Raw genomic sequence first — 14,127 nt, 5'->3', positions numbered from 1 at the left:
ACATCACACAGAAATTATTTATTCATATATTGCAGTCTTGTATTTGGTGATTCGCATTGAAATCTTGTCTTGAAGCATTTTAATATGTTGGACGCAATGCAGTAAAATTATACAATATGAAAGTTGCTGGAGTAATTAATAACCTTATATGCGAACTCAAGGCCCAATGTAATCTTTATTATATAAAGCTAACGTTATTAACTTTATCATTTTATGAACCAGGTAATGCAGTACATATCATTATATACATACAATCAACAATGGTGTTAGTAAGAAATATTGAAAAGTTATTGTGTGACCTGAATTTGGTATTTTGTTCATTTGAATCAGATTTGGAGTAAGTTAGATGTTAGCCTTTAGTCTTATACTATTTATGCACTTCTTGCTATAATTATTAGAGGTTTTCTTCAAAGCATCATAACATCTTTAGCAATTATCAGTACAGTATATAAAGCTGGTGAAGATTTCCTCTGTAATTTAAGGAGTGTATCTTTAAACGTTACCTTATTTTATCTTTTGTGCACCTAAGAAACATCTATGCGTAAATGAAGGGAAAACCAGTAAGAGCTTAGAATTAAGACTTCCTTTCAAAGTCATGTGTGTGTCAGGTTTATATTCTACTTTCTAGTTGAAAACAATTAAGCTTGTAGATTGATTAAATTAAAATAAAATTAAAGATATTATTTTCTAATAAAAAATGTCTTAAGATATCACATCTGACATAGAATACAAATATAAAGACGTCCTATATATTTACTCAATAATTAACTCCATCCAAACTACTAGCTCAGCTGCAGAACTGGAAGATACTACTAAACTCAAGCTTTACTTTTTAATTGTAAAAATGGCTTGCAACTACAATACTTACATGAGCCTACCTGTATTTAGTATATACATTTCTGATTTGAGGAATAGGAGTGGAATCTGAACAGTTCAGGTGGTATTTACCGAAAGTAACTGAGCTGTCCCACGGCTTCCATTAATCTGATTTGCAGGGTATCCACTAGCATCTGGGGACCTACTAGACTTGTTTTCTTTAAATGTGATGTGACGAGGTCAATGCAAATAGCATTGTGGGTTATCCTACAAGATAGCAGCCCCTTTGTACCATATGGGGATAGATTGAATTATTGTGTTTGCATGCTGATTATTTATTAAAAAGGAATTCGACTTTACAGGTAGCTCTCTGTTTCTTTCACAAAGGGATTAAAAATATTTCATTCGTTTTGAATGGACTTAGCAGCGGTAAGTTTTTTTCCAGATATGTAGCGGTGTGGTCTGGTTGATTGAGTGCTAGACGGGGAGTCTGGAAACCTGAAGTCCCCATTCCTGGCTCCATTACTAACCTACTGTGGGATGCCGAAGATATTTATCGTTATTATTTCTCTTCTTTGTTTTCTCTGCGTTAACTGTTTAGTACTGAAACCATATTTACACCAACAGGTCCAGCTAAGTAAAATAGCTGAAGCTGTATTGTGTCTTATAATGGATATCTGCATTTATTTACTTAAAACCTGGATATAGTTGTTCCTCCTTTGTCCTTTATAATGCATCTTTTTTAAAAAATTTCATATATTAACATTGTAGGCATCAGATTTATGTCTTTACTTTTTAAATTTCCTAAATAATTCAAGCATTCATTTGGCTACTAAAATCTCCCAAACACAACATGTAATTAAGCAAAAAAAAAAAAAAGTTCAAGACCAATACTCCAATCTTATTTTACTTCAGATAAAAAAATATTTTTAACCTACCACCAAAAGGGTAGCAGCTTTCATGGCATTCACATAGGATGCTGTTCTGACCCTCCTCGTCCCACACCACAGCACACCGAGCCAAAGATACTTTAAGGAATTTATTAAAAGACAGACAGGTCCTTGGCAGCAATCCAGCACAGATAAGCCTTGGCAGCAATCCAGCACAGATAAGCCTTGGCAGCAATCCAGCACAGATAAGCCTTGGCAGCAATCCAGCCTGCCAAGCTAGCCACAAAAGTTCTCCAACTTTTAGTCAATGCGTTGACTCCTGCAAAAGGGGCGTGTGCACAAGCAGTCCTCTTATAGTCTGGAGAGGAGCCTAATGACCACCAGCTGAGTGCAATTATCTCCTGTAACTGTGCAACTGTTCCTGACGCCTATTAGCTCTCCGGTGCCGGGGCATCCAGGAACAACTCACTGCTGAGGTCAGGATCACTCTCCCTTGTCTCCTCCCCACTGGTCCAAGGCTCAGGCACCTCCTGGTGGCCAACCAGCCTCTTTGCGCTCTGCTCGGAGTGGTAACCCTGTCCAGGGTCCTCCACATCCTCCAGAGCCGACTCATAGGGGCCCCTCGCTGTCGGAGTCTGGTGGCAGCTCCAACGGCTCCTGCTGGGCCACAACAGGATGCTATTCAAGAGAAGAGTCTATTGAGCATGAAAGCAACTTGACATCCATGAAAACACAAAAGATCCAAATCTTGCATTGCGTGTCATGAGATGAAACGGCAGCAATCACATCTAGGCAGCATGTAGGATAACCAGCATTTCACACAGTACATCAAGCAGCAAAGAATGTAGTACAACTATCATCTATCTACCATGTATGTAACTATAACAACAACTTTTATTCTTGGTAGTTGAAATGGATGATTGTAAGTCATAATTGATGAAAGAAATTCCACACTATTTGGGCAAAGTGAATCTCAAAGGAAGTGATCCATAAGTGTCCCTAAGCTGTATACCAACTGTATGTAAAAAATATCCAAAGGAAAATGCCATTGGAAGAACAAAAAAAACCCTAATAGAATGAAGAATTTCTGTTGTTTAGCAGTTAGAGGCCACACTTCAAGCTGTTTTGATTTTCAGTACACTTACAAGGCACCTCTCTGATGCTCCATTTGTCCATAACAAATGGTATATTTGTCCCTGGAACATGACCAACTGTTCCGCTCACAGTTTGTCCATTTTGTTACATCCCAGATTACAAGGGCAACTAACACTGTTGGTAGAAAATAAACAGTTATTCCTGAAAACAGTTGAATATACTTGTGGATAAACTTTTGGTTTCCCAGAAAGGTTGAAAGCAGCACTCCACTTTTATCTTTGCTTGACTATTGGCGGCAAATGTGGGATAGATTAAATATATCATACAGATAAGTGTTCTTATATTGCGGTGATACATATAGTTTGTGGGAAAATAATCAGTTATTTCTTCCTCTAATATAAACTAAATTTTTGATTTGATTTGATTTGATTTGATTTGTCTTGTATGCCGCCCACTCCCGAAGGACTCCGGGCGGCTCACAATAGACAAGGGAAAGGGGGGAAACTAGACAAAGACAACACTTTAAAAACAAAACCACAACATTCACAATTTCCGTGGGGCTGGATATTTCACAGGCTCCCCGGCCAGCTGGAGCAGCCAGGACTTGGTGGCTTTGCGGAAGGCCGGGAGGGTAGTAAGGGTCCGGATCTCGACAGGGAGATCATTCCAGAGGGCTGGAGCTGCAACAGAGAAGGCTCTCCCCCGGGGGATCGCCAGCCGACATTGGCTGGCAGATGGAATCTGGAGGAGATCCTGTGAGATCTAATCGGTCTGAGGGAGGTAATCGGCAGGAGGCGGTCTTTCGCAAATACAGACTGTGCATCAGTACATCACATGGACCTCTCCGTTGGTGAGATACAGGCTAAAGATGCTAACTTGCTTAGAACGGCACAAGGAATCTTGAATAAAATCGGGTTTTGAGTTTGAGACCTATTAGACATATGGCAAAAAGTGATCTTGCTATAGCAAGAATGTTATGATTTGTTCGTTTGTGAAATTTATCTGTTGTCCCACAACTCATGAATTGTTGGTTTATGGATACAAACACAGTGTCAACACTGGGGTTGATGAGTTCCCTGCCCCTCTCGATTGTGTGTCTGTTGGCTTTTTTAAAGGCTTGTATTTGTAGTTCTTGTGTTTCCCTTCCCCTCTTGGGTTTGTGAGCCGCCCTGAGTCCCGCTGGGAATAGGGCAGCATATAAATAAAACGAAACCTGAAACCTGAGATTCTCAATCATCCAGGTCATGGTTGTTTGTTTGTTTGTTTGTTTTGCCTTTATTTGTATGCCGCCCTTTTCCCTGGGGGGACTCAGGGCGGCTCACAATTCAAAAGAGGGAGGGGGGAGAAGACAAACAATAGACAATACAGCATGTTAAAAAGAAAATACAACAATCGCACAATTCGAGTGGGGCTACAATCTTAACCCCAGGCCAGCCGGGACAGCCAGATCTTTAAAGCGGCGCGGAAGGCCTGGAGGGTGGTGAGGGTCCGAATCTCCACGGGGAGTTTATTCCAAAGGGACGGAGCAGCCACCGAGAAGGCTCTCCTCCGGGTAGTTGCCAGTTTGCACTGGCTAGAAGATGGGATTCAGAGGAGGCCTAATCGATGCGATTGAATCGGTCTAGTGGAGGTAATTGGCAGTAGGCGGTCTCTCAAGTTGGGGGTGGGGAGTTGGTTCCTTCAAAATATTACATTTCTCATCCAAGAATTAGAATTGAAGAAGCTTCTTGACTGAGAAGTGAAACATTTTCATGGGAAATAAAACCCAGAAAGTCCAGTTGCCTTTTAGAAAAGCACCTTTTGGATTAAAATAAAAATAGGTAAAACTATTGGTAAGCTAATCTACACCACTTCTATAAATGAAAGCCACATTAGGCTAAATCCATAATGGGCCTTTATAATAGTAACTACTGCATATAGAATGCAGGAAGAAGATCACGAATTACCAAATGAAATGTAGGACTGGGTGTGTTGTATGTCTGTAAAACCAATATCTTAATTTCTTGGCATACTATTTTTTACTTCTTTTTTTTCTGCTTTGTGTATCATTGCTTATTCCAAAATGGAATAAGTATGCAGGTAAGATGTTAAACTGAGAAGTAAAGGTAAAAAATTGTAGAAGCCACTTCTATGTTGTTGTCAAGAAAAGGATCTGAACCAAGAGTGAAATTCAGCTGGTTCTGACACGTTCTGGAGAACCAATAGCGGAAAATTGGAATAGTTTGGAGAACCAGCAAATACCACCTCCGGCTGGCCCCAGAGTGGAGGAATGGGAATGGAGATTTTGCAATATCCTTCCCCCAGGAGTGGGGAGGGAATTGGAATTTTGCAGTATCCTTCCCCTGGAGTGGGGAGGGAATGGAGATTTTGCAGTATCCTTCCCCTGGAGTGGGGTGGGAATGGAGATTTTGCGATATCCTTCCCCTGCCACACCCACCAAGCCACGCCCACAGAACCGGTAGTAAAAAAAAAAATTTGAATTTCACCACTGACCTGAATCTGTCAATTAGACTCAAATTTGACTGTTTTACAATATAAAGTGCCAAAGAAGATTAAGAAATTTTATTTATTTTATTTATATTCCGCTTGATTTTTTTCTCTCTCTTATAAATTGAGCCGAGGTGGCGCAGTGGTTAGAGTGCAGTACTGCAGGCCACTTCAGCTGACTGTTATCTGCAGTTCAGCGGTTCAAATCTCACTGGCTCAAGGTTGACTCAGCCTTCCATCCTTCCGAGGTGGGTGAAATGAGGACCCAGACTGTGGGGGCGATATGCTGACTCTGTAAACCGCTTAGAGAGGGCTGAAAGCCCTATGAAGCGGTATATAAGTCTAACTGCTATTGCTATAAATAACTGAAGTGGCGAATATACCTGATACCTTCTTTCCTCCTATTTCCCACACAAAGACAACTCTGTGAGGTGAGTTGTTGGGCTGAGGGAGAATAAATGAGAATACGTCACTCAGCCAGTTTTTCATAGCTAAGGCCAAACTAGAACTCACGAGACTCCTGATTTCTATCCTAGTGACTAATCAGAATTTACTTTTTTCTTTCCCACAGGCAATGTGGCTCATGTTACAGATGGATGAACCAGAGGATTTTGTAATAGCTACTGGTGAGGTCCACAGTGTCCGAGAATTTGTGGAGAAGGCATTTCAGAACATTGGTAAAACTATTGTGTAAGTAAAGGCACGAAATGACAATGATGTTGCATGACGATTATTCATTCGTGTCCCATTTGTTTGATTGTAACTTTATTAACATTTTTAGACACGTGTTTTCTCCATTTGATGTTTATGAAAGTTTATCAATGAAATGTCTCTCTATAGCAATAGCAGTTAGACTTATATACCGCTTCATAGGGCTTTCAGCACTCTCTAAGCGGTTTACAGAGTCAGCATATTGCCCCCAACAACAATCCGGATCCTCATTTTACCCACCTCGGAAGGATGGAAGGCTGAGTCAACCCTGATCCGGTGAGATTTGAACCGCCGAACTGCAGAACTGCAGTCAGCTGAAGTAGCCTGCAGTGCTGCATTTAACCACTGCGCCACCTCAGCTCTTTGTGACCAATCTTCACATTTATAACCTTAGCAAAAGCCCTATGAAGCGGTATATAAGTCTAACTGCTATTGCTATTGCTAAATAAAGAATAAAATAAAATAAAGAAATTAATATCATGTTATTGATTTGTAAAGTACTTTCTCAACATCCAACTCAGCAGTTTATCTTCTTAGTCAGATGACTGTTTCATTGTATTAGCCTGGGGGAAAAAAATAACTTTGGCAAGTGACAGATAAACAGTTCTAAGAGTTAGACCTTTAGTTTCTGAAATATAATTGAATATTTTAACACTGCTAGTGCCAAAGAAAGTTGTGAATGATAAAAGTCAGACAAATTCTAATTTAGTTCTTTGCAGTGACAAGAAGGCCTTTGAGCTACAAATAATTTCAATATACAAGTAAAACATTTTTGAAAAAAAAATCTTTCTGCCTATTACTAATTAAATAACATGACAGAGGAACATTTCCCTCCTCTAATTTAACCCCAGAAGGATAAACGAAACAGGCAAACACTTGTCTTGACTAATTTTCTGTCATTAATCTTATTAAATAAAAGCAGGACTGTAAGAATAGCCTCAAACCACTGTAATATACAAGAGTTTTTAATGGATGCTGTGAAAAAAGGAAGGAGAAGCCTAATCAGGTCTTGGAAAGATTTATGAATGCTTTTTTATTATAATTCTGCATATAGTTCAGCAGTAAAAATATGCATTGCTTGAAGGGTTGAGATTTACACCAAAAAGCAATGAATACGTTGTCACAATCGCATTAGTCTATATTGCCTTTTCCTCAAATAATTGTGGGTGTCTTATTCTTCAGAGAAATTTCATTTTTTTCTGCCGGTGTGGCCAGACTGTTTTGAAAAACACAGATTACAAATATTTTAAATAAATAAAGAGTTCTGGGGGGGCGGGGGAAATCACAAAAAAGAAAAAGGCAAGCTTTCGCTTCATAGCAGTGATGGCAAACGTTTTTCTGCACGGATACTAAAACAGTTTGTGCAATAGCGTGTGTGCACAACCCCCTGTGCTCACCCGCTGCGCATGTGCGCAGGCTTCACTGAAGTTTGACCAACTGGCAATGAGTGGAAGACCTGAAAGAGAAAGTTAGGGATAGATCATTATTATGACCCAGCAGGAGCCATTGGAGCTGCCACCAGACTCTGATAGCGAGGCGCCCTTTGGAGGATGTGGCAGACCCTGGACAGGGTTCCTGCTCCGAGCAGGGTGCAGAGAGGCTGGTTGGCCACCAGGAAGCGCCTGAGCCTTGGACCAGTGGGGAAGAGACAAGGTAGTGTGAGCCTGAGGTCAGCAGTGAGTTATTCCTGGATGCCCAGCACCGAAGAGCTAATAGGCGTCAGGAACAGTTGCACAGTTACAGGAGGTAACTGCACTCAGCTGGTGGTCATTTGGCTCCTCTCCAGACTATAAAAGGACTGCTTGTGCACACGCCCCTTTTGCAGGAGTCAACCCATTGACTAAAAGTTGGAGAACTTTTGTGTCTAGCTTGGCAGGCTGGATTGCTGCCAAGGCTTATCTGCTGGATTGCTGCCAAGGACCTGTCTGTCTTTTAATAAATTCCTTAACGTATCTTTGGCTCGGTGTGTTGTGGTGTGGGACGAGGAGGGTCAGAACATCATCCTATGTGAATGCCATGAAAGCTGCTACCCTTTTGGTGGTAGGTTAAAAATAGGACTGCTTGTGCACGCGCCCCTCTTGCAGAAGTCAACGCAGGAACTAATGTCGGAGGACATTATTGTGAGCTTGGCAGGCTGGATTGTTGCCACGACTAATCTGTGCTGGATTGTTGCCCAAGCTTGTCTGTGCCGGTTTGCTACCAAGGACCTGTCTGTCTGTTAATTAAATGCCATAACTTATCTTTGGCTCAAAGTGTGTGTTGGTGTGGGACGAGGGGGGTCAGAACAGATCATCATGAGGAAAAATTGTCTGGTTTCCCTTTGGTGTTTGACCAGAGGCAAGGTGGGATGATGATTTCACCTCCAATGGTCTACTGGTTTCCCCGAGAGCTGGTGTAGATGGAGAAACCATTTTCTAGTGAAGGGGTGGGGGGACAGCAACAAAGGGACCTAATTTCCCAGGTACTATTGATCTCCCGCCACAGATGCTTCAGAGTTGAAGCACCTCAGAAATGTTTTCTCTTATTATCTCCTTACTTAGTTTCACTCATCATAGCCTATCTTATCAAATGCTACTGTCAGCCTCTGCTGCTTGCTTTCGGCTGCCATTGAAACGGGGAGGGGGGCGCATGGCATTTGGGTGGGGAAGTGTTTAGTGCAGGAGTGACTGTAAAAAGGGAGTTATTCTCACCATCTGCGCATGTGGCAGAGAGAGGATTTGCCGCCAAGGCCAACTGTCCGGCATACCAGCGGACATACCATAAGAGCCAAGGTGGCGCAGTGGTTAAATGCAGCACTGCAGGCTACTGCTACATCAGCAGGTCAGCGGTTCAAATCTCACTGGCTCAGGGTTGACTCAGCCTTCCATCCTTCCGAGGTGGGTAAAATGAGGACCCAGATTGTTGGGGGCAATATGCTGACTCTCTGTAAACCGCTTAGAGAGGGCTGAAAGCCCTATGAAGCGGTATATAAGTCTACTGCTATTGCTATACCAACCTGATGATGCTTTTTGAAGATGTCTCCCACATGACACCGGTGAGGCGTACGGATTGGACTGTGGGATGGGGTTACCAAGGGGAGGGGGGTTGGGTCACACATTGATATCTATGATTACGCGCGCTTTTGCCTCAGATCTTGCTTTGCTTAGCTGCTATCTACTCATGACCATCGAATGGTATGATTGTTGCGTTTTTTTAATTATGTATTGTTTTGTGTTGTTGTCAATGGTCTGTATCCCCCTTCCCTTGTTTGAGTTGTGAGCCGCCCTGAGTCCCTTTAGGGAAAAGGGCGGCATACAAATGAAATAAAACTCTAAACTCTAAAAGTACTCTTAATTCTGCAAAATGGAGTCGAGTGGTTTCTTTCTTGGTTACTGAGGGAGGCCGCCGTGACAGCGACCGGAATTAAAATGAGAATGCATGCCCAAACACGTTCTTCCAATGTTTTTTTCCTGTATCCTTGTATTTGCTCATTCCCCCCACACACCCACCCCACCCCAGTTCACTGGACTCTACACAAAAGGGGCAAATAAACTAAACACTATTCAACAAATGTTAAGCCCGTGGCTCAAAACAACGACATTGGTATTCACTGTTTACCAGTGTTTATTTTACAACTATGAGACAAATGATTAAAAATTAGAAGCGTATTGAACATAAATAAATGGCAGCAGATTATTGTACTTAATTTCTAAACAGTGGATAATTCTTATTTGATTAAAATCAGTAGCAATATCTCTACTGATTTATATTTATGGCTTGCATGAGAAAATTCATCATGATTGCTGCTAGGATTTGTTTTCCTTAAGTATTATCATTTTGCTGCTGAGGTTTCTACAGAGGTAAACGAGGAGTTTTGAAGGAGCTATATATTATTATCTTAGTTTGGGGATTTTTAAAAATACTTTCCTGCTGCTATTGGTTTACTTCTTATTTAGAAGCTTGTGAATATCATATAGCCCTAACTTATTTTCAATCCAACATTCGCTTTTAAATAATTCATTGGCGCACAAATAGCAAAAATATAGGAAAACAGTTGCAATATCTTTTTGTTTTTTACAAATACATGCAATCATGCCTGTAGTGGGTTCATTGTCTTTTGAGGGCTGATCTTGATACTAATGAAATGTTAGCATATTTTTAAGACTGGGCTTTTATTTTAATTCTTTCTGACCAGTTAAACATCTCTGAACATTAACAAGGAAGGAAGGAAGTTGGCCATTAGAGTTCTTTTTTAAAATGAATACATTCATCCTGAGGATGGAAAAACTCATGTAAAACTTTGGGGTGCACATTAATATACTGAATGCATTAGCCAAGCTCCAGCGAAGTGGCTAATCTATTTGACAATTAATGACGAATTCGCTCGCCTAAAAAAAATTACTTCCTAAACTAACTATGGAACATTTTACTCATGTCAAAGAATTATTTCTAAGACTTTGGTTTACGAATATTTTTGAATGTTCACAATTCAAATGTTTGCGAAGATTTTCTTGTATTGCTTTTTCCTTGTATTGCATACTGCATTGCAATATTGTGTAGTGAAACAGCTTTTTTCCTCTAAAATATTGATTGCTATTTTGTGATGATCCCTATTTTAAATGTGACAAGAGTAGATGTGCGAGAAACAGAAAATGTGAAGCTATCGAGATATGTTTCATTTATTTGAATTGGCATTTGGTCTTTTACCATAAAAATGAACTCTGGAATTAAGTAAGAACTGAATTAATCAAAAGTACATTATAATAGGTGTAGTTATTAAATTATATTTGCATAATAAATCCACTATCAGAACAATCACTCAATGTATCACTAAAATAATACAGAATAATGTTAAAAGTTAGCATTATTAGCTGTCCAGAGCTGCATGGCCAGGGGTTAGACATACCAAAATAGAAGAAATTGGACTTTCTTCATTTTTCATTTTCTTTCCATTCTTCAACATACATATTTACATACATGAATGTTCACTGTAACAAAGTTTGTTTATGTATTATTTTAAAACATTGTGATGCTTCATGCTTCTCTCCAAATGCACAATGATTTTGCTCAGCCAAAATTTACTCCTGTTTCCCATTCAAGTATCTTTATTGTGAGGCTGAAAGACATATGGTTGAGGATGGGAATCTTTGATGTCGCAAGAAGTGTTTTCTAGGTCAAAATATATATGGGAACCTCTGAATTTAAGATGGGGAAGTAAAGAGGATTTCTGCTTTATGTAAACATATGCACACAATTTGTTCATTCTGGTTGTAATTCATGAATACGCGGGCTCTTCATCTGCTTTTCTATTTTAAAAAAGACAGGATGTTAAATAGGCAAAAGGATTTTAAGAGGCGAAAAGATTTGTCTAAAATAATAGATCATGTCTGTTTACTACACAACCATTTACGTTTTATAAATCCCAAGATGTGGTTTGTTAAGGTCATTGTATGCTACAAGGAACATATCTGAAAGACTGTTAAAAATAACCAAAATATTGTGTTGAAAAAGCAATAAATAACAATTAGAAGAATACAGATGTCTGGGTTTTAGTCTGATGTTCAAACCATGTCTGAATAAACTTTTCTATAAACCTGTATAAACAGATACAGGTTGATTCCAAATCAGTGGATGTTTTTGTTAAAAGTTTTGTTGCAAACGGTTCTTCATGGGTTGGCACCACTGAAATACCTAATTGAGATCCATACAGAGAGAAAAAGTCAAATATGCTTGTCGTTATACACTGCTATTGGTATCTGCTAACTAAAATAATTACATCTCAATAAATGGGATTTAGGATTTTTTTTTACAACTGAAGTGGAGCGCCCAAAATAACTGGATCTTAGTAAAAATTGCTGTGCACCCATCTAGTTTGTTGCTTGTTTGTTTATGAAAGGACACGTTCACGGAGAAAATTAACACAAACGTTGACTATGAATCCGAGAACCACATGTCCCTCTCCTCGTGTTAGTAAAGTCATTGTATGTGTTCAATGTTTCATCTCTTTACAGGTGGGAAGGAAAGGATAAGAATGAAGTGGGCCGATGCAAAGAAACAGGCAAGATTCATGTGACAGTTAATCATAAATACTACAGACCTACGGAAGTAGTAAGTGAAAGCATTCTTTCGGTTTTGTTAACGAATGGTCCAATCACTCAGTCACCAAATTGCAGCATTTGGCCAGCTGGTTACAAGAGGTTTGTAATTGCTTCCCTGCTGCTAACTTTCAGTCTTTTCTCCATAGTTACTCGGCCACTTCAGTTGTCCTCCATAAACAACCCATGATGGGGGACCATAAATGAGAGTGTGATCATTTGATGTTCTGCTTAGCCTAATTTTTGATATGATTACACATGATGCCACGGACAGATAATGCTCTGCAGACTGCTTGATAAAGAGATAATAACAGAGGCAATATACTTAACGTATTTATCATTTCCACTTTTACTTGTTCTATTGGTAAAGAAATTAAGTTCTAGCATGTGGATGTGCCTGGGGATATAGATGCAGAACATATATTAATTATGGTTTAGGTTAGGTTTAGATTAGGTTTATTGGTTTTTGTATGCCGCCCACTCCCGAAGGACTCCGGGCGGCTCACAATAAACAGGGGAGGGAATAAATAAGACAATTCAAACAATTTTAAAATCCACAACAGTCACAATTAAGACGGGGCTGGGTGCTTATATAAAAGGTTTAAAATAAATACTTAAATAGAAGATAGAAGATCTCATACATTTATAGTGACAAGAATTTTGATTTGGCTGCTTTATGTAGAAAGTTAACAATATAGGGGAAGATCGGGACCAAAATTGCTAAGCAAGGCAGTTAAGCAAGTTGTGCATATTTATACAATCTTTTTTGTCATGGTTGTTAAGCAAATCATACAGTCATTAAATGAATCCAACTCCCCTTCCCCCCCCCATTGACTTCGCTCATCAGAAGCCAGCTGGGTAGGTTTCAAATGATCACATGACCTCAGGATGCCACAACTATCATAAATACATGTGGATTGCTAACTAGTCTAACCTTAATCATGTGATTGTAGAGATGCTGCTACAGTCATAAGTGCGAGGACAAGCTGTAAGTCACTTTTTCAATGCTGTTGTAACTTTGAATGAACTACAAGCGGTTGTAAAACAAGGATCACCTGTACTGCAGACAATTCATAACCTGAGAGAATGGTTATATCAGGGACGTAAATGTTTAAAAGAATTTGGCTTTCCTATGGCAATTAGAGTAAGGTTTTAAAGTTACATATTCTCATAACCTAACGTGTGCACGATTCTTAAACAGCAAGGATTTTTTAATGAGTGGAATAATTTCTTGACAGGTTTACAGTTTCAATTTTTTTAGAAATTGTTTGGACAACTCACTTGGGGCTTTTCTGTAGAAATAAATTGATGCGATCATCTTAAAAAGAAAATGATTTAATGTAAATAATGTTAACTGAGCAATACATTATCAGAGAACACTGTTGGTGTGGTGATTAATTGTCTTGCCCTGATGTCACCTGTCCTTTTATTAATGAGAAGGATCCCTGTTTTATGAATTGGGCAGTATTTTTACATAATTAGGTATTCCTGCCATTGTCTGGGAGCAAATATTTGAGAAAGTTTATGAGTTCCAGTGAATACCTTGTTAATGAGTTTTCACTCTATTTGGCCTGAGAACGTTGCTATTATCCAGTGAGGCATATCTAAGGCTTTTGGCAAGCTGCATGGCAGTCTCTAATTAGCCTAAAGTATGCCCGCTGGCTATATTTTTTATACATTAGGGATTTTCTATGAAACCTAATAAAGAACTCAGCACCTATGAAGTAACTGTAATTTTATTTAGTCATTATTTAGTTGGAATCATTTTGCTAAAGTGTAGGAGGTATTTTAGGAAAGTGTAGGAGGTATTTTAGGAATTATAGATATTTATTTCTCTTTGTGCCCTTATTTTTATTGAGTGGCTTTTTGACTCATTCTACTTATGCAGCAAACTGACAAAAGTTTGGGCATATATAGATTTATAAAGTTTATATAAATCTATACATGCCCAAATTTATAATATAGATTTTAAAGTATGGGCCAGACTTATTTTTAAAGTGTGCAATTTTTAAAGCCAAAAATGTTTATGTTTAAACAAGTTTTTTGGGGGGGAT

General features: G+C 39.2%; 1 protein-coding gene across 2 annotated transcripts in view; it reads left to right on the top strand.

The window, feature by feature from the left end:
- Positions 1-14,127, top strand: part of GMDS (GDP-mannose 4,6-dehydratase) — a 241,010-nt gene that overhangs the window by 159,824 nt on the left and 67,059 nt on the right. Inside the window, exons 8-9 of one of the 2 annotated variants that reach the window (XM_087707536.1) lie at positions 5,860-5,978; positions 11,990-12,086. In XM_087707536.1, the coding sequence (XP_087563662.1) occupies positions 5,860-5,978; positions 11,990-12,086 (216 nt within the window). The remainder of the gene's footprint in view (positions 1-5,859; positions 5,979-11,989; positions 12,087-14,127) is intronic. The other variant, XM_087707538.1, reaches the window with a different exon arrangement.

This window comes from Thamnophis sirtalis, unplaced genomic scaffold (genome assembly GCF_051295495.1).
Source record: "Thamnophis sirtalis isolate CommonGarterSnake01/CBP01778 unplaced genomic scaffold, rThaSir2_p1.2 scaffold_2, whole genome shotgun sequence".
NCBI classification, from domain to species: Eukaryota; Metazoa; Chordata; class Lepidosauria; order Squamata; family Natricidae; genus Thamnophis; species Thamnophis sirtalis.
This window is presented reverse-complemented; position numbering and strand designations above follow the sequence as displayed.